Raw genomic sequence first — 26,990 nt, forward strand, 5'->3', positions numbered from 1 at the left:
ACAAATATGGAATGCATTTTCCAAAATCCAGTGCAACCACCGCTCATACCTGTCTGACATCAGCATTTCTGTCCACAACATAGTTCATCATTGGACGAAGGAAATATTCTTGATACTTAAATGATGCCTTTGAAAAGAGAAAAGTCGTAACTGTGAAAAAGAGGGAACCTCATTCCTTTTATTCACTCCCTCCAACATCCAGCCATAACTATGATAATTGATAAATCTTAATACTCACCGACCCAGTGTGTTCTATGACATCATCAAATACACATAGCGACCATTGCTTGTCTTGAGCGGAACCGCTTGGGGCCTGAAAAAAGGCAACATCGTTTTACGTCGCTCTAATTTATCTGTGGCTGCTTTATGTGGTATATGTCACTGAAAGTGCTGGATAACGATTAAACCAGTTTTACAAGGGATGCCGCAGTGTACAACAACAAAAAGGAGTTTAACTGAAGGCGTTTTCAGTGACCAACAGCAACCCAAATGGGAGCTTTTGCTTTCTTGGGCAGTGATTCCCCCAACAATTTTTCGGGAAGGGAAATTTTATCAATGGAAACGAGGTGGAGCCAGGACAGGTTTCGAGGAATACGCCTGACCTTCGATTGCTGTTCATGGATCACAAACGCATGCGCTACAGCACCCTTCCGACTTCAATACAAGAACCTCTGTTTCAAGCGGTCCTCCTGATTTCGGAACCAGCTTTGGTCTGAACGTTTAACCTCTTTAACTAAACATAAATAATCCAAAGTTATTTTTCTTGTACTTCAGGAAGTGCACAGTTTATGCAAACAAAGAGAGGGAAAAATACTTCTTACCAATAATGAATGGAAATCTGGAAGGAGCTGTTCAAAGAAGGGCAAAGCAGCCTCCTTGTGTGTGCCAAACAAAGCGTGCATTATATCAGACACCTGGAGAACACAAACACAAAAGAATTTTGTAAAACTATAAATTTAGAGTGTTCCCTATGCAAGTCAAATTTAACATGATCCAGACCACGACACTAGGAACATCTTTGCTAACGGATGTGGGTTGTTCAGCATAGCACAAAGTTAATGAACAAGTGTCAACAAGAAAACTCTTAGGTTAAACCATCGGAAGATAGATGTATTATCATAAAAGAAGCAATCTTTCTTTAGGTATTGAAAAATACTGAACGTTGGTCCAGCTGCAGTTTGAACGCAGAACATTGGCACCAGACTGTCATGTTTAGGGTTATGCCAATTTAGCCTACCAAGCACTGGTGACAAAACAAAACAAAATTAACCTTTTATTATTAACTTATTATTTAAATAATCCTCACCTTGCTCAATATGTGAACATCGGTCTCATGCTAAACAGGGGACAAAAGAAAGTTTCAAAAAAGTATTTTACGATGATAGGCTCACTATGAATAGTCATAGAGGAGTTTTCACGGTGCCAGTTTGTCAGTCTCACTTCTATGTTGATGCTGGCAAATTTGACGATCGAAAAAAATAAACAACAAAAGTGTCCAAAGTACGAGTGAAAGATATATATGAAATTTATATTATTGCACTGCGGGTATGAAATCAAATGAAACCAAGTTGCCTCGCAGTTATGAGCGCAAATTTCAATTGCGTCGAGAAGCCTGAAAATTTTCAGGCTTCTCGACGCAACTGAAATTTGCGCTCATAACTGCGAGGCAACGTGGTTTCACTTGTGTCCAAAGTACCTCATCTTGTAAATCTTCCTCAACTTCTTCATCATAATCTTCTTCCTTTCTTCTCTCTGACAAAAATATTAGAATTAAATGGTCAGTGACACAATCTGCTCACGTGAAAAAAAGGAGCAAGCCAGTAACCACATGGAAGCTTCCTCAAATTGAATTACAGTAGTTAGTTACACTTACAGTTTTGAAATGCCCCAAACCTCAAAATTTCTTATTCTGCAAAAGTCAATTTTAATCACCATAAAACGTATATATTACTTTCACTTCATGTAATTTCTCTTTTAACAAGCGGCAGAGGTTGCCTAAAGTTGATAAAATCTGCAGCTGTTTCCTACAGCCAAGCTAGTGACAGGCATGATGCTCTCCCTGAGATGAAGTCACAAACTGCTTTGCATTCTTTCTTTTTTCGCTTTTCTTTGAAATTTTTTGCATTTACTTCCGTCACAAGAATAGAGCTGGATATAATGCCACTCACTGCCTCAAGAGTGGGACAAAGGACTTTTGGTCTTGGCAAATTTTGTGGCTCATTAAAAGTAAACTTTGGAAATGAACATGGAAAAATGTTTGCTCAAGGGGAAGAGATTTATCTCCATGCAGAAAAAGACATTTGAGGTTAGGGACATGTTAAAAGAATGTTTTCAAGAGAATAAACCTGTACAAAATAACAATAACAAACCATGAAAAAAAAAATTCAATACTCACGTTGCCTCTCGACCTCTCTGTTTTTATGCATGTTGATAATATCGTGAAGCACAGTTCTAAGCTCTGTGAAATAATCTGGGGTCATGCACCCCAGTCCTAAAGTCTCTATACACTGAGCCAGTGCGTTCATAATCAAAATCTGCACTTCTGGCTCTGGTTCAGTGCTCATCGCTTTGAGCACTTCAGGGCACATGAAGGCCCACATCTGCCTCACATACGCATCTCCCTTGATCTTAGCACACTCCAGCAGGTAAGGTAGTGACTCTGCAGCCGCTGTCCGCACAAGATCATGGAAGTAGAATTTGAGTAAAGGAACCATCAGCTTAACCACTTGTTCAATGTATGGAGCAAAGCCCTCTTTGAGTTCCCTTGCATAACAGACCAGCATCTGACAAGCTGTGCTCTTGTCTTCCAGGCCAGCTGTCTTGATACCAAATTTTTGCTGTTGTTTGGAGGCAAAGAAATTCTTTCATTTAGAATGCACGTAATAAAATGGATGCTCAATTCGATAAACAAGACATCCCAAAGTGCCCATAACATGTATGTCTACGCGTCAACCACATGTATAGCAAAACAGAGCTACCAGTAATGTTAGCCTTTGTATTATTTTTCAGTAATCCAGTAATGTTAGCCTTTGTATTATTTTTCAGTCAGGATTTTTGTAACTGCATAAGTTTATGGAATAGCTAGGGGACCATGCTGCGATCTGTCAGGGGCACCCAAAAAGATTCTAGTTCAAAACTACTTAAACATAGCAAAGTTTAACGTATTTTAGTATTTAAACTGTAGATATAGGCATATTTTTATCCCCTAAAAATTTTTCATCTGTTCGGACTTCCTAGCTGAAAGTCTAGTGATCCGAAAATTATAGGGATCCAAACTTACCTTTTCGAAAATTTCTGGCAGAAAAAAGTCTCCCGAAAATTCTAGGTGACCTTTTTAGGGCAACAATCCGTTAAAAATGGGCAATTGTACCATTTTTCTGATGTTCGAAAATCCTAGGAGAGGCAGGAAAGCAAGAAATTCTACAACAAATGTTCCGAAAATTCTAGATCTCAAGTCGTCTTCCGAACAGATGTTTTCCGAAAATTGACGTTGGGTGCCCCTGATCTGTAAACCTACCGTATTCCCAGACTCAAGTAATGCTAAAGTTGAGGAGCAGGACATTTTTTGAAATCTGTCAGATCTCATTGCTAGCAATACTGGGCATCAGTACCTTCTGTTGCTGCCAAGATTTACTAAAGGATGCTGCACAGACTGATTTCAACTACCCTTTATCATAACTTCGTCAAGCGTTGTCAAACTTTTGAGATCCTTTTTGTAGGTGGATGAAATTTGTTAATGTAATAATCTCTGTAGTGTATGTCATCATTTAATTCTGGCTTTTACTTTAAGAGAACTTATTGAACTTGAAAGAGTTAACCCTAACCCTAACACATTTTCAAATTAATCAACTCTTAAATTAAGAATAAATACATGTAAATTATATGAAAGAAACATTATGTAAAACTAGGGGAAAATTCACATAAAAGTTAATCATGAATAGGGGTTTGATTGGCAGATAAATAACTTTCAGTGAAAGGTTACCTGATCACCAAGTGTAATAAATTGCCACCCATCATCTTCAGAATACTGACCACTTTTAGGGTCATCGGCTGTAAATAAATACAGTAAAAGATGAATACATTCTGTAGCAAAGCAAGTGCTTGATCCTGTTAAGATTTGGTATCTGCAATAGACTGTATTCATAAATGGTGGCCATTAAAATATATTCTTTTGTCTTTGTGCTAATTAACCTCACTAGCCTCACTTTGAAGGAAAAATTCTTTTGAATTTTGTTCGTGCTAACGAGGCTAGTGAGGATGATTAGCAAAAAGACAAAAGAATAATTTCTTGGCAGCCATTTATGAATACATTCCATGATCTGTACTTTTTCTACATTCAATGAGCACTCTAGTCCCTTCTTTAAATCTCTCAAAATTATAAACATCTTTGACCTGATGACTTTATAAATAACACAATCAACTATTACTACATGTATATGTCTTAGGGTGTGTTCGATTGACCGTTTTCTGGAATAGGAATACATGGAATAGAAGTTTAAAATCCTTCGGTTTTACAGAGATTAAAATTAAACTTGTCAAACATCTCCTAAAATGCTATTTTAAACATAATTCTCTTTGTTATCCCTACTGCTTCAAAACACCAGACATACCGTAATAAATAAACATATAACACACTCCATGTATTCTTATTCCGCCAATAGGGTTACCGGGGTAATCGAACGCACCCTTACATGTAATTTCTTTCTTCACTAAGATAACTCAGGTCCATAACTATAATACAAGCCTTGCTGCAAAACAGTCGTATTATTTTCTAAGAGCAAGAACAAATTTCAGAATATTGAATATAAGACTTCAAGGTCCATTAAAGATATAAAATCATTGTCATTGTCCTCATCCTTGTTTAAAAAGGAAATGAGACCAGTTTATTAAAGATTACCAGGTATCTGTACATAGCTTTTCCTGGATACAAATACTTCCTTTCAATGTAAGAATATTAGCCTATTGATAGATAACCTGGTTTCTTTCTATTTGTGTATGTGTCTAAGTTTTGTGTGTTTCTGTGTACATGACCAAAACATGTAAAATAATTTTCTTTTAGCTGGCTGCCTAGCATTTTTAACTCCCAGGTTATTTTGGGTAGCTAGCACCACTATCATTTACTGTATATTTTACAGTCGCGGGTGAAATAAAGTGTTTTTGTTGTTGTTGACACTCACGAAATTAGCAAATTAATTAATCTGCAACTCATTAGACCTAGATGCAGTAACAAGAATGCATCAACACAATGTGTTGCAAGCAAGGTAAATATGATTTTGTTGTGAAAGATGCCACATAAGGGGAAATAAGGAAGAGACAATGAGGCACTGTATGAACCCATTATGCGACCAAAGAGATTTTATTTGATTACAATACAATGAAGATACTATTCAATAACAGGGATTCACTTTAATTTTGTGCAAAGAAATGTCACGAATATCATCCCTGTGCTTTAGCACACGTACATACATAACAACATTATGTACAAAATAGCTTGGTGACCTAGTAACAGCTAAAAAGCAGATAATCGAGATAATGGAGCACAGCGAGTCTAAAATTCTCTCTCAAAACAAAAATAAGTCAAACAAACCATCAATGACAGCTACTTCAGGTTTAATCGAGGCTGCTTTCATTACAGATGGCATCACAAGAGGTAAGTACTGAGTAAATTCTGTTCCAAATATCTTGCACATTCTGGCCCAAGCTGAGATCATGTAAGAAATCTGATGACATAAATCAATACACGAAACATGATAATGAATGAAGTAAATGTGTGCACAAAGTATCAGTGATAATGATACAGATGTCATGTCAACAGCCTGTTTGTGTCAAACCCTAAAGTACTATTGCCAGAACCAGAAGCATGTTCCCTATTCTAAGATGCTGTACCAAGAGCAGATGTCATCAAAAAAGGCAGTGCACTGTACTTTCTTTGCAATAATTACGTGTATTTTAAAACACTGAGTGCAGGCCAGAATAGAAGCCCAAATTATAGCAACTGGACAGTGCAGGTCAACTGCTTTTTTAGTAAAAGGAAAGACCAAAAACAGTGGAATGGGGAATATGTGACTAAGAGGGAGAACACAACAGCCTTTGCTTGAATGTAGCATGATAGGCAGCATAAAATGCCATTTACCTGAGGATCATCTGCTTCCAGGTCCTCCATTTCAGTTTGCGTTTTGAGTAATAACTGCATTACTTCATTAGCGTCCGGCAAAAACTAAACAAAGACAAAATAAACAGCATGTGTCACATCTTTCTTCATATCTCAAAGCAATCAATCAGTCAAAAAAATAACTGTGCTCAACCACTGGATGCAAAGAGTGAAATGTACAGCTGTACCTGTAAAAATCACAAACATTTCCGACTAACCTTCTCCTTTCCAACTGCCAAGCCAATCAAACTGATGCATTCAATAGTTTTTCCTCTAAGCATTCGATAATCAGATGACAGGGCATTTTGCATGATATACTTGAGGTTAGGCATGAAGCGATCATAGAAATGAAGGAATTTCTCCTCAGCAGTGTCAGCAACTGTTGCAATGGTAGTCACAACTTGCTCAAGAACAAGTCTACCACCCCGTTCAAGCTGCAAAATAGCAAAAGCCACTTTTATAATACAAGCACCAGTATTTGTTTTGGTATCTTGTATTGGCAATAGCAACAAATAAGAAAGTTTTAAAGTTTGTCAGGTTTGGAGTGTATTTGACCTTGTTAAAAAGTCAGCATGACACTGTCAGAATAAATTAATGAAGGCCTTGCTATGAAAATACATAATTTCACATACATTATGTTGATACTTTGCTGGTGAGTCATTTTTTTACTGGACAGGTACGACAATGGAGACCCTGGGAACAAAGTTGCTACCTTGACGTCTTTTTAATGCCTGTTTTTCATTGATTCCAGCCGCTCCAAAAATTATGAATAATAGTTGACAGGCAAAAATTAACATACAGGAACAATTAAACAGTAAGAAACTTAGCACTGGACAGTATTGCACTCTTGTACCTCTCTCATCTTTGAAGAAAGAACAGCTTGAAGCTTAGCCAGAATATTATCCAGGTAAGATGATAGGATATTCTTCGGACAGTCATCACTGAAGTTAACAAGAGCTGCAGCAGCATGTGCTTGAACACGAGGGTTTGCTGTGTCCTCCAACACAACTAGTAGGCCTGGAATAACCTGGAGAGATAATAATTATTATATCAAAAGAGCAAATCCTGGTCTTTGTTCAGTTATATGGTGTATAATATTTATTATTATACATTGAAGTCACCTCCTCTTTTCTGATTGGCTGAAAGCGTACAGTGAATTTTCAAAATCAGCGCCTGCGATGCCATCTACAATCGGCGACAAAATTAGTTGAGACAGTTGCCAACAGAGCACACTGGCAACGACACAATCATTGTTTGCAAAGAAAACTTGTCCAGAAAGTACGTTTCCGGGATACCCCTCCCTCCCCCACCCTAATCAATGTTGTACCGCTGTCGACAAGGCTTGTAGAAAACAGAAAAACACAACATTGTCCCGGGGGTGCGGGGGAGGGGGCCATTTGCGCCGCCGAGCTTGAAATCGACTCTAAAGGATAAGAGTGTCTCAACAATGTGGAGGCGATTGTAGATGCAGATTATACAATAATCATCTCAAGGACACTCAAGGTCACAGGTAATCATGTCACGTATAAACACGGTGCATGATTTCTAAGGGTAATCATGTCAAGTTTGCGCGCTTTGTGTTGCTTGCTGTCAGTGAAGGAGCAAAAACATGACTTCCACATTTGTTTTCTTCAGTTACATGTAGACTTATTTATTGCTATTTACTTTCTCAACCAGCTTTTATTTAATTTTTCACATATTGTCTATTGCTTGGAATTTTTTGTCAATCGAATTATGTACCACTGAATTGTTCATTTTTACATGTTTAGAAATAAATTATCAGTTCCGCTCAATGTCATTACCAGTTCCACTCACTGTCATGACTATTTTTTTCCGTTCAATGTATAATAAAACAATTATTACATTCAGATTTGGTGATATCCAGAATAATCAAGGTCTCTGTAAGGGTTATCAGCCTCAGCCCTTGCCTTCGGATGATAATCCCTACCTCAACCTTGATTATTCTGGATATCACAAAAACCTCATCTAATAACTGTTTATTGTATACCATAGCTAAGGATTTAACAAAATTTAATACTGCAAGACAATCTGGTCATCTTATGTTCACCGATAATAATTGTTATCCATAAAATATTCAGCCAATCAAATGGTCTGGTCACATTATAACTACATTACAGAAAGTAGTTATCATAATTGATCCTTTCTGCTGAACCAGAAAATTTGTTTTTGAATCTGCTGTCCTGCATCAATATTCCAAGACCCAAACCCAATACGATGTTACACTCGTGATGTGACATCAGTGGTCCAAGAAATTGATAATTTACTGTCCATTAATGGAAAGGGTATTGGTATGCAGCCATGCAGTTGTTTGGCCAGTGACACAATTTTTTTAAACAAACACTAAACAAATCAAAGGGATGGGAAGTGCGCAGCTGAAAGAAGTTGACACAAATGTTATTGTTCGCTCATTCATTCATGATCATTACTCTCACTATCATTTACTCATTATCTCAATCATCCAACACTACAAAATTATGGAACAGACAACATAGTTTGACCACTGGCTAGAATTAAGGGCAAAAATGTTTTAAATGAATACTAATTTCTTTAAATGCGTAACAAAAAAAATACTGACTCTTGCATGAAACTTCTTTTGGAATCCTGGGGCAAAATCAGTTGACAACTGACCAACAGCATTACAAGCTGCATATCTAACACGAGGGTGTGGATCTGTCAAGAAAGGCAAGACTGTGTTCACAATGTCTGCAAGTAGTGTTTCCATTTGTTTGTAACAGCCTTCACCCACTGCTGATATGGCCATCAGTCCAGCATGACGATATCTCCAGTCACCTAAGACATAACAGATTGGGAATCACTAAATTTCATCCAATGATTATATGCACATAGATATTTGCACACTATAAATGTTTACCATTATTAACGATAAAGTCCCACCTCAACTTACTACAGTGGACAGGTTTTCAAAAAAATTTAATAATGAAAAAATGCACACAGGTTACCATTCTGTAACATTTGCGGCACAGAGACAATTATGTGTGGCAGCACTGTTTTTCCACCCAAACCACAGGCAAGTCTGTCCAGAGAGCTTTCTCCTGCTACTGAGTTGCTGTTGAGAAATGAAATCAAGAAAAAACAACTCAAGAAACTACCCTTGCAAGCACATCAAAAAGCTTAAGTGCAATAATAATTATTTCAGTCAAATTGGAAATACACTATTAATATTCCACTCTGTGCAACTGTCACGCGGTTAAGTTGGCAGATGCTGTACACAGGGGTTTCAGTAAAATTTGAAGTTGGCAGATGGTTTGAATAGAGTAACCCAACATAAAATAAAGGGCCTAACAGGCCCTTTCTCTTAAATGCCACATTTCAAAAGCAAAATAATTATTGATGATCCCCTTTAGACGACTTGACGTTGTCATTATTTACATGAACTAATTGTTAATCTTAGGTTTGAAAGAATCTGTCTTTAACCCTTTCAGCCCTGATAGTGCCAAATGGCACTTATAGATTTTACTCTGTCTAACGCCAGACGATTTTACTCGTCAATGGGGAACCCCTCGGGGCTTAAAGGGTTAAATACTTCAATTGACGGGAAAAAGTAACCAACTTCTCTGGGTGAAGTAGCCCACTCTTTTCATCAGCTTTCAGTACTTATTGAAACCACTGTGTACATATATGAAATCAATAGGTGACTGGCACTCGCAAAGTTTTGTGCTACAAAGTTTTTTTTTTTTTTTTTTGCTTAAGTTGGGAAGAAGTTCTGAATTGTGTTACAAGATCCCACATTCAACTACACGGCTGCACTTGAAAACATCCAACTGTTTTGCAACCTGCCAGTTGGGATTCTAAAATAATAATAATAATAATAATAATAATAATAATAAGGACACTGTGAGGCAGCTGGTTGGAGCAACAAGCAAAGATGTGCTCCTTAAGATGCAAAAGTCTGTTCTCACAAACAGTCTCCACATTGCACGATTTTTCAAGATCATGACATAAACGATTCAGACTTTCTGTATACAACTGCTTATTATATGTTACTTTTCGGATAATATCACAATTCTTTTTTAGTTTATAGTTATATAAATACTGAGTTCTTATAAATCCCAAAGGCTACGCTTCACGCCCTATGGGGTATGTAAATATGCAAAAAAAAACCTTTTACACAATAAACTGCTGATAATAACAATCATTATTAATATTATTACTATTATTATTATCATGTTTATTTCAATGGCTCAAAAGAGGCAATAAAAGGGAAAAGCTAGGTCAACAATTATCATTCATTTTGTTATCTTCTTTTCAATTATTTCAATGATACTGTATATTTATACCTTTCAGCATCCTCATCTTCAAGTTCATCCGACACACTCCACTCGGGATCATCTTCCAAATCTACCATCATCGCTAACATTTCAGGGACTGAAAAACAAAATAAGTAACAATAACATTACTTTATTTCAGTAATGTTATTTCCTAAAACATAAATATTAAACATCCCATCTACCCTCTCTAAGAAACAAAAAGAACTTTGTGAACAAAACTAACCAAAGCATTATAACCTTACTGTATATCCTGTATATATCTCAGGCAGGGTACTTCGGCAATCAGTCTTTATCTTATAGGCCATTCCAAAATTGCACAGGGAACTGGGCCGAGTTTCAAATTTGAACCAATCGATAAATTGACACCATCACCATCTGTCCAAGTTTGATGCTTTTAGGTCGAACAGAGACCAAGTTATGGACTTTAAAACATAGTTAAAAATCCATACAAGGGCAATTCCACATGAGACTAGAAAAAATCCCAACTTTTTCAAATTAGTTTACAGATGGAAATCTGGTCTTGATTACAGAGAATATAGATTGCTCTTCCTGAAAACAAGGTTTTGGGCACAACCAGGGTGTCAGTGTTTCAAGGGGGTGCAGTTAAAGCAAATGCCAGATTTTATCTTTTGACTACAATCACCCACCATGAAATGTTTGACTGATGATTTCTGAGTACAACAATCTTTAACAATCTTGTTCTTTTATTTGCAAGAAAGTCCTTACCAAATCTCTAGTCTTATATTTATAGTAAAAAATTGAAATAATTTTTATCTTAGTGGGTCAACTTGTTATCACGGACGTAACGTTGTGTCCGTGACATTTACTGCAATTACTTTAATTTTCTAAACAAATATGTTAATAATTATCAAAGTATTTTAGCAGCAGTCAGTGTTACATGTAGTAAATAAGCATACTTTGATTAAATGAAAAGATCGGAATAGCTCTTGTGTTTGGAGCCAGAGAAATGCAAACTTTGTCACGGACTTTACATTTCTAGTACTAAAAAATATTAATAATAGGTTGATAATTCAACAAAAACCCCTTAAGTAACTAGCCTCTAGTAACTACAAGCAATTGCAAAAAGGTTGAGACACTGAATGGAAAATGCACCTCTTCCTAAAACCCCTCTTCTAGTTCATAAGAAAAGGCTTAACGCTTCTTCCTCCCCCTCCCCTTTTTCAATGTTCATACCCTTTAGTCTGAGTGCCAAGTAGAAATGGAAAAAAACTTTGCTTGGGGGGGAAGGGGGGTTGGAGATGCGCTGACTTGAATGACACGCATTGTACGGTTATCAACAGTGAGTGTCTCAACTCTTTTTGCAACTGCTTGTAGCTCCGCGACTCCGCCCAATACGGAATATATTTTCTCCCAACTAGCCATCAATATGTGGTATTGCCGTCTCAAAACCACAATTTGTTTTCAATATCATCATCCAGTGGTGCATCTTTCTTGATGGCATCAATCCAGTTGGGGCATTTACGACATTTACTACACACACAAACTTCATCCTTGGTATCACACACCAGAGGCCCATTTCTCGAAAGTCCCGGAACTTTTCGGGCGGGTTTCGGGTGACACAAAATGCCTTGTATCTTGAAAATGGAAACATTTCAAGTCATGAAACTCTGTGATAGTCTTGTTTTCTCTGACAAAGAAAACATGTTAACAGATCAGCTTTTCAGGATAAATGAATTGTAGTTTTTCAAATTGCTTTTCGGGCCGAAAAGTTTACGGGACTTTCGAGAAATGGGCCCCTGATTATCAATAAATGCACTAGAATATTGAGGGAAGTTTGGGATCTTCTTGTTCAATGAATCGCAAAGAAATTTAATGTTGTCATGATACTGACATAGGCAGATTTGGCTCGGTGTAGATGACTGACGAAGAACATTTGCTTACTTACCGGTAGCCCTATTTCAACATCTGGGAGTTCAACTTGAGAGTGCAAATGTTTCTTTCAATGTCCAAATTAAGTGCCTTTTCTGGATTTTTGACTTTTTCTGACTATTACATAGTCCTTGCGCCCATGTGCTTCTCTAGAGATAATTTTAAGGTTAGGGTAAGTGTTGCCATTTTCTATCTACTCCGGGACCACACAACGATTTTTGGCCGATAAATTCCAAATAATGTTTGACTTTCTATAATCTTCCCATCCGTTCAGCTAGATGTGTGGCTACAGCCGTTATAGCTTGATGGCGATCATATTACATTCTGCACTCTCATTGGCCAATTTGAAACACTATCCACGTGCAATAATTAGACTGTTTATTAGCAATTTGTGGGACGAGATTGCGGCGAGTCACCAGCATTTCTTCTCTTTATGTGGGGAAATGACAACTAACGACATCGCAAAAATTCGAAAGCCAAAAACCCGTCTAAAACGGACACAAATTTGCCCTCCGATTGCACAGAAAAGACGAGGACAACCGTATGTAGAGGTAAGCGAACTTTATGTCTACATTTACAGCTTATTTTAGCATGTATAAGCTCAAAGTATGTTTTCCCATACAATGTCTATAAATCGTATACCGAGCTTGGGCTGCCTGTGGATCACTTTTTATTTTATTGCTGTACAATGTATATTCTGTTTCTTTCTGCTCCTCTCTTTGGCATGATATTGCTTAAAAATTGTCTACTTCAGTTTACATTTGCAAATAATAACTTAAAGAAAGGGGTCTGGCAAGATTTCAGTTGAAAACGTAAAGTGTTGAGGTCAGCAGGAATTCTCCACACAGAGCATGCCTAATTTATTTCCTGAGCATGCCCAAATAAGCAAGACAGCTGATCAATAATCAACATGCCCAAAATATAAGTTCAAAAGAGTTTAAATCAAGGAAAACATTAATTTCTTTTTACATTTCATAAGTGTTGCATCCGTGACACTATTCTGTTACGTCCGTGACAATAGAACTTCCTTTGTCTGACCAATGATGGAAAGAGATTTATTTCAATCCTGTTGTTGAGTTTGGCCCCTTTATAATTTACTACAACTGGTACTTTTTTAAAATGATGTGAAAATTCACAGGGATTATCAAATCAATAATATCACCTGATAACAAAGGTTCATTTGATGTTACGTCCGTGACACATTTTTTAACAGAAAAAGCTAGAAAAGTTTTTCAGATTGACAATAGAAACTAAATAAATGATAGGTGAGCATATACCTATATTCACATGAAATATCACTTATACAGCTATTTCTTTTCTCATTTAATGTTCACTTTAATATTTTTTATGGCATTGAATGTTACGTCCATGACAGTGGAATTGCCCAGAAACGTCTCTAATTTTGAGACGTCCTCCAAACCACATAAACTCTTAAAATTTTTTACCATTTCTGTAATATTCATAAAAATAGGAAAACAAAGTGATTTTCACCTCAACTATTTCCAAATAGTAGATCCATGCCACGATTTTCCAGTTGTCCCAAATCTGATAATTTTTTTTAAATAGTTTATGTGGTCTAGGGTGATACAGCCTCAAAATTAGACACGTTTGTATGGATTTTTAACTATGTTTAAAAGTCCGTAACTTGGTCTCTTGTCAATCTCAATGTTATCTTTCATGTCATTGTGTCAATTTATCGATTGGTTCCAATTTGAAACACGCCCTGGTTTCCTGTGCAATTCCAGAATGGCCTACTCTTTGTCCCTCAACAATATCTTTTTGAGTTTTGCCATGTAGCATAATTCATTTGGTCAAGATAACTAGATATTGGCCAAACTAACATTTTCATGAACTATGACTTTACCTCGGTCCATTAAAAATCACGAAAACATTGCCAATATCCAGCCACATTGACTTAATGCCTTTGGAACCTTACCGATAATAGGGATATGTTTTTGGCACTTCCTGAGCATTGCCGGAGCTGCAAAGTACATGTACAAAAAGGAAGTTACTTAAACAAGTTATAAGTAATCACATTAACATGACAACAAACACTAAGTGTCAATAAATTATTTGAATAAGACATGTTCACTAATTAAAGACTGCAAATCAAAGTTAAGTCATACGAATTGAAACCAAATCAAAATGTTATTGAAATATATGAGACAAGGGGAAACCAGGGGATCTACGATATTAAACCTCATGATTGAAAACAAAGTAGAGCAAAGTAGTGAACCAATAGATTCGTTCTTAAAACCAACAATAAAAAGTCTACATGTAAATCTAAATCTAACATCCATTCAACACCTACCCCCTAGAAATTAATCCCGGTCTAAACTTTCAGAACATGAAAAAGAACTATATATAATCACATGCAGAAACTGTAAGAGACAACCCAAATTTAAATCTATGCTCTCACATCATCAAGCTGCAAAGACCATTACTAACCTGTTTCAGCCAATGTTACAACACACTCCAATGACAAGTGCCTCCAGCTTTCGACAAGATTTGTGTTACGAACAATCTAAAAGAAAAAAATCAGAAATATTTTTCAGTAATAAATTTATTACTTTAATTAAGGTGAATCCCACACTGTAGCTATAAATTACATTGTATGTTGACCTTAAGAGACCATCAAGCATAATTCCACCAAAAAACAGATTTAAGGCAATTGGAAGACAATAATTTTCAGTTACCTCTAACATCAAGTCCAGAATACCTTCCAAGTTTGCCCTGAGAAGCTTAGGGCAGGTGTCTGCCAAGTCAATAAGACATTTTAACACGGAATCATCAGCACTTGATTGGACACTTTCTCTAACAGCCTAACATGAAAAAAGACAAACATTACTTGTTATTGTAATGTAAACAGTTAAATGACTTTTACATGAGCGAAATAATGTATAAAAAAAGCTGTTATTTAACAGGGAAATCATCAGGTCTTAAATTACAGATGAAACTGAAAACTCACTGGCCTGTGAAAACCAAACAGACCTAAGGACAACGCTGCTGCCTAATGGTCGCCCGGTCACCTGGGGTGCCTTATTTGTGAGTGCAGGTGACCAAATTTCTGAACGAGTAGCCCAAATGGGCGCCCAACTTATCACAAGGTGATTCATCCTTACTTTCTTGTAAATTTGACCCCAGCTGGAGATTAAAGGATGCAAAAAGCAATATGGTTGGAGAGAACAGCAACTTGTAAACATGTTAAATATTGCTAAGGTCTTTCGTTGTTACCTTCTGGTAGTCAGTGCTCGACCTTAGCGGTAGTCCACTAGTCCTGGACTATTGGAAAATGCTTGTGGACTAGTAGAAACTGAGAACCACTAGTCACAGGACCAGTAACTACTTTGTAATTAGTTTTTGCAATGTCTAAAAAAATACATTTGGTGAAAACAAAATACACGTCTTGTAAATGTTGTTTCGATGCGTTTCTCGCAACGTTTCGATCGCGAAAACAGATAGTCCAATGCGAGGACTGAGGCGAGAAGACTAAACAAAGCTGAGGTTGGGACTGGGCACTAAGGAACTCCCAGCCCACCATCTTTGTCTCGACTGCCCGTGTTCTTATCATGAAGTGATTAGAGGCCTATTTTTTTAGTTCTAACAACAGAGATTATCCAAACAAACTCCATAAAGAGGGTAGTGGAGACGCAGAAAAAACATTGGAGACAAAAGAGAGCAAGAGCAATGAAGCTACCAAGAAATCTTCATATGATCAAGAGGATCGAACCATTAAAGTCAGGCATTTCCACCCTGAATGGAAAAACACTTTTCCTTGGGTTATTTACAAAGATGGGGAAAAGATATTGCAAATAATATTGCCATGCTGCAATCAGGAAGGACTACCAGAGATTTACTCAGGCAGGACTAGTAAATTTTCGGTTCAAGTATTCCCAGGGCAAGCGATAAAAAAAGTTAAGGTCAAGCACTGGTAGTGCACGGAGACTGGGTTATAATGTGATTCCCAAATATGGAAATGCTACGTCCATACGTTTCCTTTTTACCCTCACAAAAGGAAGTTGAATTTGTGAGTGTTACATGTAACTTGCAGAAAGTTATGTGACAAAGGAAACACGTTCATCCCATCAGCTCTCAAGAGACTTACTAGTAAATCATGGTATAATGTTATTTGCAGTTAACCTTGAATTAAATGCTGAAAGAAAATATTACTTCCTTTGGTGATGTCTGCGCTATCGTACATACAAACATTTTAACGCGCTGCACTTGCGAATGTCCTTTTTCCCACCTTAATGCTCAAGATGATTCAAACTGTTGTAATCTGTATATTTTCATAATTTATTTTTTATTTCTGCATTCGACATTGCCTATCTATTCTGTTTCATTTTGAGGGAGCTCATAGCTTATAAGCCCAGTGGTTTCTTTATGAGCTTCCTCGCCATTTATTTCAAATTTCATAACTTGGATATTTATATATATATATATACATATAATTGAAATGGCAAAAATAAACTGAACTGAACTGAACTAAAGGTTCACTTGGTTTTTTCCCCATTGAAAGCAATGGAGCTCTCGCGACAGGTAAGCAATACTCTTTGCTTCTCATGTCCACATTCCGAACTCAAGTAAGGTAGGATTACGTAGTCATTAAACACGTATTTCTGTGAAGCATGATGTGATCTCCCATTGATCGCTGTAGGTTCTTCCCTGACCCCAAACACCTATCTCTATGCACTTAACAAACAGAAAAACTACAAGGTGGTAAACTATTTTCTGAAGTACAATTTTACTTTTAATATTTCGACATTAAATATTGATCGGTGACGGACAGGATCAAGAATTGTGACTACTATCGCCCTGGGTCTTGAACATAAACAGAGTTTAATTAAATTGGAAAAATAGGTGATTGCTTTTTTCACTTCATTTATAAACACAACATTTACTGTCATAAGGTACACACAAGTTTCTTGGGTAAGTCATCTGTGGCACGTTTACATCTTTCGTATGTAAGAGACCACTTGACTTCTGGGGTGGGGGCTACACGTAGGCTGTTGGGAGCCCAAAGGCTCCCGAAAATTTTTCTTAGGCGGCAGCCTTAAAGGATTCCAGTAATCATATAGTATAGATTTTATTTTGGTTTTATTCGATCTGGAATTAACGCCATTACCCAAAATAAAAGAGCAGTACAATAAATGAAGAAGAAAAATAAGCTGATCACTAAATTAACGAACAGACCACACAGTCGGTAAATCATCTCTTTGCTCTAAATAAAAACGACTTAAGTGTACTAAATTACACAAACAGCGACAAAAATGCACTTACTTCATGAGAAGATTCCAAAGTTATCCTGAATAACCCTAATATTTCACTAAAAATCAGACAACTTAAAAATTGTGTGTCAAAGCGACTATGAAAACAACCACACTAAGCTGAACAATACTAATCAAAAGGCCTATTGATAACTGTAACTAATCAATGAATCATTCCTTTACACTTAAATAGGCCATTTGACAGTTGTTTGCGCAGCGACCTAGCCTATGATGAATGGCTGCGAGGCTGCCGGTGACCTTGTATTGATACAGCCCCCACTGCTTTTATCACGTAAATTGTGTTGTTGTAATCTAATTAGTCTACATAAACATTACAAAAGTGTGAAGGTTTGTATCAAAACAGGGTCACTGGCAGCCTCACTTCCATTGTTAGGCCAGGTAACTTAGCTACAACTGTAAAATGGTCTATTCTAAATTTAGAATTGCTCATCATGCAACTAAATGTCACTATAATTATAAAAACTCTCTGCCCCGGGAAGGGAGCAGTCCTCATCTCAGTCTAAGCTTAGGTCTCATCTTCACATCCTTCTGCTGGATAGATTACTGCAATCTTAGTTATGAGCCTCTCATACTCTCCACAGCAGGTCTTTACTTCCACACTATGGACTTTTCCATCATGCTCAGGGAACATATTAACCACTCAACCCACATTCCACTTTCCATGAACTGTACTGGGAGTATGAACCATCAACTCGCACATATCGGGTCTCTGTATTCCATTTCTTTTGAGGAATAAGTGACAGGAACACATCTCTTGTCCAGAGGTTCCAAAATGAATCTACAATCTTCTGGACAAATTCGACTCTTACACGAGGGTTCTTGGTCTGTCTGAACGGGCCTTAAGGAACTTGACTTAATGATTGTCCAAGCCAAAACATGATCACCAACTGCCTTCTTAAGAGCAATCTTGCAGCTCTTGACTAGCGCTTCAGCACACCCGTTGTGGTGTGGGGCTGCCAGGGTAATAAGCTGCCACTTCATCCCCTTTTCTGATGAGAACTCACACAGCTTTTCTTGTCCCAGCCTCTGATCATTTTGCCCAGTTGACGCTCAGCTCCAACAAACTGGGACCCATAATCATAAGGGCTGGAACCCCTCTCAAAGCCAAGAATCGACGTAACACTTGAATAAATTCCATAGTCGAGCAATCAACAGCTAGCTCTAAGTGAGCTGCACGAGTATTCAAACATGTGAATAGAACGCCATAGGGTTTGGCTGTCTAGTTGCGGCCAATCTTGACTTGAAGTGGGCGAAAGTAGTCACAGGAGGTATAATGGAGGTGAAAGGTGCTAGATGACATGGTGGTAGGTCGGCCATAACTTGAGATTCAGCCTTTCCACTCATTTCGTGACAAAAGACGCATATTAACTTGACCGACTTGGCAATGCCATGTGCTTCTACTATCCAGTACTTTGTTCTGGTCTTTGCTACTGTGGTTGCTACAGTAGTGTGACCATTCTGATGCATGTGGCGTACGATACTACGCAAAACCGAATGTAGACAAGGATGTTTGGTTCTGTAGGAAACGAGAATTTTATCAAACTCTAATGATACTGTCTGCATCCCTGTACAGCCTGAACCTGCTCCAGTGACTTCAGGAGGTGTAAGGCATCGGTCAAAGTTGATTCCATTCAGTCTCTCCATTTCTCTGGATAGGGTATTCCACTTCTCCAAAACATTGGGAGGTAGCTCCTCGTCACAGGTAACGCCCCCTTTTCACAGTTCCTGGAATCCAATTTTGGCTCAGATAAGGAATGGTGCCGCTAAGCCTATCGGATCATACATGCAAGCAACTTGGCTACGGATTTTTCGTTTTGAAAGCTGTCTTAACTCTTGATCATTTAGGAGCTTGAAGGTGAGTGTATCACTGGTGGAATTCCATACAACGCCTAATACTTTTACTTCATTTGTAGGCCTGAAGTAGAGTTACTTTGCTCAGTCCTTCTTCTCAATTTGTGTTGGGTGTGAAGGGCTTATTTGTCAGCCATCCCTTTACTTTTAATCCTCCTTTTTCAAGGATGCAATATTTTGAGTAAGCTTTCGTGCTTCTTTCTGAGTGTATACAGAATCACAAATGTCATCCATGTAGCTGTTTTCTTTAATGACTTGGGTTGCTATTGGGAAGGTTTCCTTCGCTTCATCTGCAGTTTTTCACCAGGTTTATCCCTAAAGGTTAAGACGGTTTTTACTGTTAGTGGAATTCTGTTGCCCTGACCGTGGACTTCATTTCTGTTGTCATCCATGCTATCAACTGTGCTAGAAGAGCTTCCTTGCCATTGCTTTCCATGTAACGTGCCCATACCTTGAGGTCATCCACACACATTCTTTGGGCAAGCATGTGATTATCCATATCGTGATCCCCCCCCCCCCCCCCCACCATCTCTTTCAGTGTATTAAAACTTCTTTGAACAAGGTGAACTAAATCGCAGAAACACACATCTTCTCCAACACGAAGAGGTCTAAACTTCACAATGTCTTGGGTGATGGTGTCAGCCAAAAAATCTGGGGTCTCTCCGTAAACTGAGTCTAAATATTCCCAGGCTGCATCATAATCCATGCCTATTCCCTTTATCGACTCCAATGGTCACCCTTGCAAACTTGTGCGCAACAACGAAATTGCATCTCTTTTACGATACCAAGTGTCAATAGCATGCCTAAAATCTGCTCGAGATATGGCATAGCCTCTTACATCACTACTGATACAAGGCATCTTGGACTTTTCCATCTTGAATCCACAAGGGGCATTATAACTATTTACTTGTACGCTTGTCAGTGGGTTTATGTTCTTACCTCCAGCATTTGAATTTCTGCTGGATATCCCTTTTTGAATTACTTTGTTTACATTTTCAATTCCATTTGCACCGGGGACATTTCTGTCCTCAATTGACTCCTCGGAGTTGACCTGATTTTCACTGTGCTCTGTTGGTGGGATTTCAGCTTTGCCATCCACTTTCTTCATTTTTATGTAATCTTTTGCTGTCAATTCTAATTGAAGATAAACGTCTTGGTATTCCTCGAACCACTTTTCCTCCTCTTCAAAGAGGGCATCATCTTTGATCTGCTCCGTAAACTTGTCATGCTTGACAATTAAATCAATATATTATGCATCTTTCAGTTGTTGAAAGGATTTCTTTTGATGGATACATAACCTGAAAGTACTTTCGCTTACTGGTAAATTTACTTCAGAAATGATGGGCATTTCAAGTTAGTACCAATTTTTTAGTTCCCTAGGAAGCCACATGCACTCTGAGAATGTAATTTGATTGTGGTAAATTCCAGCACTTTGCTTTGTGAGCATGGCTGTTTGGCCTTGAGATTTTTTTTGCCTTGGCTAACTCTTTTGGGCTAGGGTTAGGGTTAATAAAAATTGGAAGCTTGGTTGCTACAAGGGCAACCAAATTAAAATCTTAATGGTGACCCCTGAAATGTGACAGGTACCTTGCTGAATGCACATGAGGGCTTCGGGGATGACAGAAATGTGCACAGGAGCATGTTACTGTCCTGGGTAAGACAGTCAAAGTGCCGCTGTCTAGCCACCCAGGGATTTACGCACACAGATGTCATGAAATTAATGGGACGACTTTTAAATACCTTGCTGTCTAAAATCTCCAGGCAGCTTTCTTCATAAATTTTAAAAAAAACTTTTTTTGTGATTTCCCGGCCACTCCTGACTCCACTGTAGCTTGAAGAAATTGTTTAACATGCTAATGGTCAAGACAGTCTTGAAGAGACCTCAGTTGTGCCTCTTCCCTGCTGCTCTTCAGTTATTCTTCAGAAGAAAAAATGCAAGAAAGATGTTCGCACAGGACAGGATTACCTGAACTATTCCTGGAACAAGGTCAACAAATTGTCTCTGTTTCACTTCCTCAACTTGATCTGTAATGAAAGCAACTGATGCACGGGCTGCCATAAAACGAACCTGCAACAAGTAGTACAACCGTACTTGAGTGTTGAAAATAAAATGTTTATAATGCTACAGGACACTTCAGAGGATAAAGTTTCCATGGTCTTAGTTTCACAAATTAAAAGTTAATCTTTCAAATTTTTGAATCAATCATGTTCTTGTTTATTTATACAGAACCTGAAAACTTTTCCCTTGACAAGTTAGTTCTACATTCTTTCGTACTAATAATCGCTTTATAATAAACTGGGTGTATATGCTGTTTGTGCCCTAGTTTAATTTTTTGAACCAGTTCCAAATTTTTCAACCAGTCCATTTTTTTGTCAAATCTGTTTAATTTATTTTATTACACCACCCATTTAAATATAGCTGGACATCTTTCTGTAATTAAGGTCTCGGTAAAGGTAAATTTGGGTGTCTCACTCAAATTTCTTGTTTTTGCATATCTTGAATAAGTGGGCTATGAAGTATACTTCCCCCCCAAAAAAGCCTAAAAAATTAATTTTAAAACCACTTAAATCACTTTTCTTTGTTTCCCGCCATAATCTGCGCACAAAACATGATTAATGTATCATCTTAATCACATGTGAAAGGATTGGGTGTCAATTGACAGCCTTCACGCGTGATTTGCTGCCTTAGCATGTGCCCAAACATTGATTGGCTCAGCATAATTGGTTTTCAATTGGTTTGTAAGGGGCACAGTTATTCAGCAGACTGTGAACTGCATGCAATATCTCTTAGCTAGATTTTCTGGGGCTCTATTTTGATGCCAAAATTACAACTTCTCGGACCTCCTGTCCACATGGGTTTTAAGATGTTGCTTCCACATTTTCAGTTCTAACAGACTGATGATTATACTATGCCAATTAGTGTGAGGAATTTTTTTTTGTTCATCTTCAGAGACTGATTTTATAGCACTTTTTCTGCCAAATTAAGTATGAGATGAGAGTTCTGACTTTGGTGCGTGATACCGTATTTACCCGTGTATAAGTCGACCTTTTATGGCCTCAAAAGAAGCTCCAAAAATCGCCCTCGACTTATACATGGGTCAAAGATTTCGAGCCAAGTTTCAGCTAAGTAATTTATTCAAAATTAACATCATAATGTGGTCTTTGGGCATAACGAACGCAGTGGACGAAAGACTTCAAAATGAATGTACTTAAGCAATTCCAGTTGAAATGAAAAAGGATTTGTTTTACTTTAAATGTTGAAGATACTCACAAGCACAAATATGAGATAGACACTGGAAATTTTCGTTTTCCAAAGGCGGAAAGCTCTAAAAAACATTCTCGTTTCTTCAAATAAAACGCGATCCTTCAATGGCTTAGTAACCTGGCGCAATACCTCGTGTTTGCGTGCAAGCATGATGGTCACTCGTGTTGCCTGAAAATGCTGGTTGGTAATGATTGTTTTTTATTCTTTATACAAACCTGGAGGATTTAAATGCTTTTGCAAACTTTGTATTGTGTGGTTTATGAGTTTTGTTTCGTTTGCCATGTGAGAAATTATAAGTCAAGCACCAATTAAACCTTGCACGTTTCCCATCGTTTTTGAAGTTATTTTCAAAGATTGACTCCTGCTTCTGTGATGTTGTGCTTATCCTCTAAAGCCCTTTATCCGTGAACAACGAAACAGGTTAGTTTGAGGTTTACATGTTCGATTTTCTGAGAACTTTTTCGAAATTCAAGGACAAAATGCCGGCACATACAACAGCCGCTGAAGCACAAAACTATTAACCGCTTGACGCCCTTAATTTTTTGTGAATCCACAGTTCCAGAAATCGAAGAATGCAAGATTAGAAATCCCATGAAAATTTAGCAAAGAAATTAAGAAATTGCTTTTTTTGTCATCAAAAATGGGGGGTCGACTTATACATGGGATCGACTTATACACGGGTAAATACGGTATTTCCTTCAATTCGTGACATATCAGAACATACATATCTGCAGCATACAAAAAAAAAAAAAAAAAACTTTGTTCAAATAATTCAATCTGTTAGCTTTAATATGATATATAGTTTGACCCTATACAAAAAATAGCAGCGCAATATATTTTTTTTCCACAGACACCTCATTTTCCTTTACCAAGACCTTAACATTTTGACGTCCAAACCGGCCGAAACCGGTCAGACTTAGTATTTTACTCTGTCTAACGCCAGACGATTTTATTCGTCAATGGGGAACCCCTGGGAGTCAATGGGTTAAGTAGAACTTTTCACGAAGCATATATAAAATAAACTAGATGGTGGATTGTTGTCTCTGGTGCTATCAAAGACCAACAAATTTCAGGGGTGAGGGTCAAATGCTCAACTTAGTGATTTGGGTTACTGAGCTGTTAATTTGAATGATTAGCTTTCATGTAAGGTTAGAGACAGCGTCCACAGTTTAGGAATAGACCTTTTTCGCTTGTACATTATGTTTTCCCAATACAGGTCATGTGATAATACTCAGGAGGTTTGGTCCTTTGTTTTGTTCATTAAAAATGAACAAAACAAAGGACCATTCCTCCTGAGTATTATCACATGACCTGTATTGGGAAAACATAATGTACAAACGAAAAAGGTCTATTAGGACTCAGTTGTTAAAGCAAAAGTTCAAACTTTGCATGTAAAGCGAGAAGATAATTTCCCCAGGGTCACATCCACACAATGGTAATATTGGTTCCCATGCAACCAGCATGTGATCTCCAGATGACCATTTACTAACAAAGGGGAAGGAATGTATGGCTCATTTCAGCAGAAGTCAAATGGGGAAGAAAGGTTAGAAGATTTGTGTCCCTCCATGGGAAAGCAATGAATAAGGTGATTGCACACACACAGCACTGTCCTAACACATTTGCACAGTACTAGTCTAACAACACACTTAGTGTTTTTTGCAAAATAAAAACAAAAGAAATGGAGTAGCATGTTTGTTCCCTTTGCTAACAGGCTGTTAACGTGTTGTGCACATGACATTGTGTTCACCTTATTCACGGTTTTCAGTGAGGGTCACATTATTTTGATCTAGAAGCTCCTTCAAAAGCAACAGCAAAAAATAATATTGATGCAGGCAAAAACATGAAGAACCACACAGTACAAAAACATGATAATGAAACAAACCTGTTGACTGGCCTGATCCTGTAGGCATTGCCATAACATCTGTTTTATCACTTGCATGTAATGTTCCTGTTGTGTTCCAAAGATTCCAGGAAAGGATCTACAACAATGATGTAATGTCATGTGTCACTAAACTAGCTTATAAAAGGAAGACACTAGGGAGTCAGGGTGGTTTAGTGGTCATCAACCATGCCTCCCACCTGTGTGACCCGGGTTCAACTCTGGCTCGGGTCGTATGTGGGCTGAGTTTCAGTCGATCTCAATCTAACTCCAAGGGTTTTTCTCCAGGTTCTCCGGTTTTCCTCCGACCCCAAAATCGACTCCCGGTCTATTCCATCAGGCTGTGGTGCTGTGCTCCGAGGTCATACATGGGTCGTGTTCAGGGGCCGAGCGCCTAGCCGGCAGCACAGCTCCTTCAGTCCGACCTCGTTGAGCTGCATCGTTGCGGTACTTTGTGACGGCGATTAGCAGCGACAATTATTGCGACAATTAGGAGCATCCAAAGTTTTGGGTTGTTGAATCGTAACTTTGTAGGCTACATTTAAGTACAATTTGCCGTAGCAGACATGGACCACTGTAAATCAGGTTCTCACTGTGCAAATACTGTAACATGATACTCCAGAGTCAAATTTCCTAATTTTTTATGAGAGTGTAAAATAAGACGAAAATGCTCAAGTTACAAGTAATTTTATCGACCATTTCTATACAGTATACTTCTGCATTTTTGCCCCGGCAACCCAAACTTTTTTTGGGCAAGTATATCATAAGACGTACTTGCCCAGCTGACGACTTTGATAAAAAATGAATGTGGATCCCTTAACTCTTAAAATAGCTTTTAAAAGCTTATCTTTAATTGATTTCTCTAATTCTTGGGACTGACAACAGTTGCCTTCATTGTTAGAGCCCAAAGTTGAAATAAAAACAATGAAATTTGAGCAAAAACTGCAGAGAACGATACAAGTTTGCTTAGTAGCCACACAGTCATTTACAGAAGGAAGTCTGGCCCAAGTCACGTTGTTCCCCTCGATCAGTAAACAACATGGACATCATTTATGTTTACAAAGACCTATGGAAGCCATCGATCCCAGAAAAACGTGCCACTAAACGAGAGTTTAACAGCCCCATAGACAAACACGCCATGCAAGTAATGAAGGGCAACAAAACAGTTGGCCATTTGCCTCGTGATCAGTCGAAGAATAGTTGTTTAATCTTTATTTACTGAAGGTTTTTAGTGTTACAGGTGTATTTGTGACTCCATACCAGACAGTTTACTCCCTCTGAAAGCAATGGTCACCCACGATTTTGAGCCCAATATTTCAGCAAAAAGATGCGGCTTATTCATGTACATGAGTTTTTACAGTAATATCCAACTTCATCAGGTTAAAGACAATAACCTGTGCTGCTCATTCAATTTGTCACACAAAGAGAACTAACTTCGAAAGTTGATACATGCTGTTATTGACCACTAAGAGGTGCTACACTATTTCACATTCTCCCTGATCATAACTGTCACCACTTGGCATGGGATGCAGCTGCACTAGTCTAACTTACTTTACTTACACAAAAATGTGAAGAGCACTTTCTTTAAGCTCTGCTTTCAGTGAATTGCAGCATTCAAAAAGAAATTTCAGGAGCTCTTGCCAGTGATTGTAGCCATCCTCATCTGCAAGATACATGCAACAGAATTATGCAAATTAAATATTTATAGTGTTGCTTAACACTGCAATGCCAAACAGGTGTATGGTAATAAAAAGCTACACAAGATTATCTCAGTGTTAATTTTTCAGTAAGTGATTAACCCATTGACTCCCAGGGGTTCCCCATTCACGAGTAAAATCGTCTGGCGTTACTCAGAGTAAACTACTCTGGCATTAGTTTAGGCCGGTTTGGACGTCAAAGGGTTAAAAGAAGTTATTATTTTCATCATCTTGCTACATATTTCTAGCACTTTGACAAATTGCAAAATAATGATCTAAGAGATTACAACAACGGATCTGATATATAGATAAAAAAATGTAATACTCACCAAGAAGACTCCTTGATAATTCAGATACAGCATCACAAATCTTTTTGCGTACTGTTTGTACTTGTTCGTTATGGATTGCTTGGAGTAAATCATTCTTCATCTCTTCCTGCAAAGCTGGGGATAATTTGTCATAAAAGTCCACAGAACTTGAGAAGATCCTCCGCACCAACACAGCTGACATTTGTCGCACCTTCAATCAAAATTACCAAGAACTTTAGACTTTTAATTACTTTTGGAGCTCACAACTAGAAGTGAACAACTGGTACCCCACTCGAGTGACTGTTCTATCAGAACTACATGCAGTCATTTTTTAGATTCATGTCCTTTGTT

General features: G+C 37.9%; 1 protein-coding gene across 1 annotated transcript in view; it reads right to left on the reverse strand.

Annotated features, from left to right (window-relative positions):
* LOC138028727 (importin-5-like) overlaps positions 1-26,990 on the reverse strand; it is a 31,745-nt gene that overhangs the window by 2,263 nt on the left and 2,492 nt on the right. The window contains exons 3-23 of the mRNA XM_068876330.1: positions 26,661-26,850; positions 26,195-26,297; positions 24,638-24,734; positions 21,457-21,558; positions 15,048-15,173; positions 14,800-14,875; positions 14,288-14,332; positions 10,471-10,558; positions 9,133-9,239; positions 8,748-8,962; positions 7,005-7,178; positions 6,370-6,585; positions 6,134-6,217; positions 5,588-5,720; positions 3,983-4,050; positions 2,396-2,837; positions 1,697-1,752; positions 1,307-1,336; positions 822-914; positions 239-313; positions 50-127 (exon numbers count right to left, since the gene is read on the reverse strand). Coding sequence (XP_068732431.1) covers positions 50-127; positions 239-313; positions 822-914; positions 1,307-1,336; positions 1,697-1,752; positions 2,396-2,837; positions 3,983-4,050; positions 5,588-5,720; positions 6,134-6,217; positions 6,370-6,585; positions 7,005-7,178; positions 8,748-8,962; positions 9,133-9,239; positions 10,471-10,558; positions 14,288-14,332; positions 14,800-14,875; positions 15,048-15,173; positions 21,457-21,558; positions 24,638-24,734; positions 26,195-26,297; positions 26,661-26,850 — 2,598 coding nt within the window. The remainder of the gene's footprint in view (positions 1-49; positions 128-238; positions 314-821; positions 915-1,306; positions 1,337-1,696; positions 1,753-2,395; positions 2,838-3,982; positions 4,051-5,587; positions 5,721-6,133; positions 6,218-6,369; positions 6,586-7,004; positions 7,179-8,747; positions 8,963-9,132; positions 9,240-10,470; positions 10,559-14,287; positions 14,333-14,799; positions 14,876-15,047; positions 15,174-21,456; positions 21,559-24,637; positions 24,735-26,194; positions 26,298-26,660; positions 26,851-26,990) is intronic.

This window comes from Montipora capricornis, chromosome 13, assembly GCF_036669925.1.
Source record: "Montipora capricornis isolate CH-2021 chromosome 13, ASM3666992v2, whole genome shotgun sequence".
In the NCBI taxonomy this organism is placed as follows: domain Eukaryota; kingdom Metazoa; phylum Cnidaria; class Anthozoa; order Scleractinia; family Acroporidae; genus Montipora; species Montipora capricornis.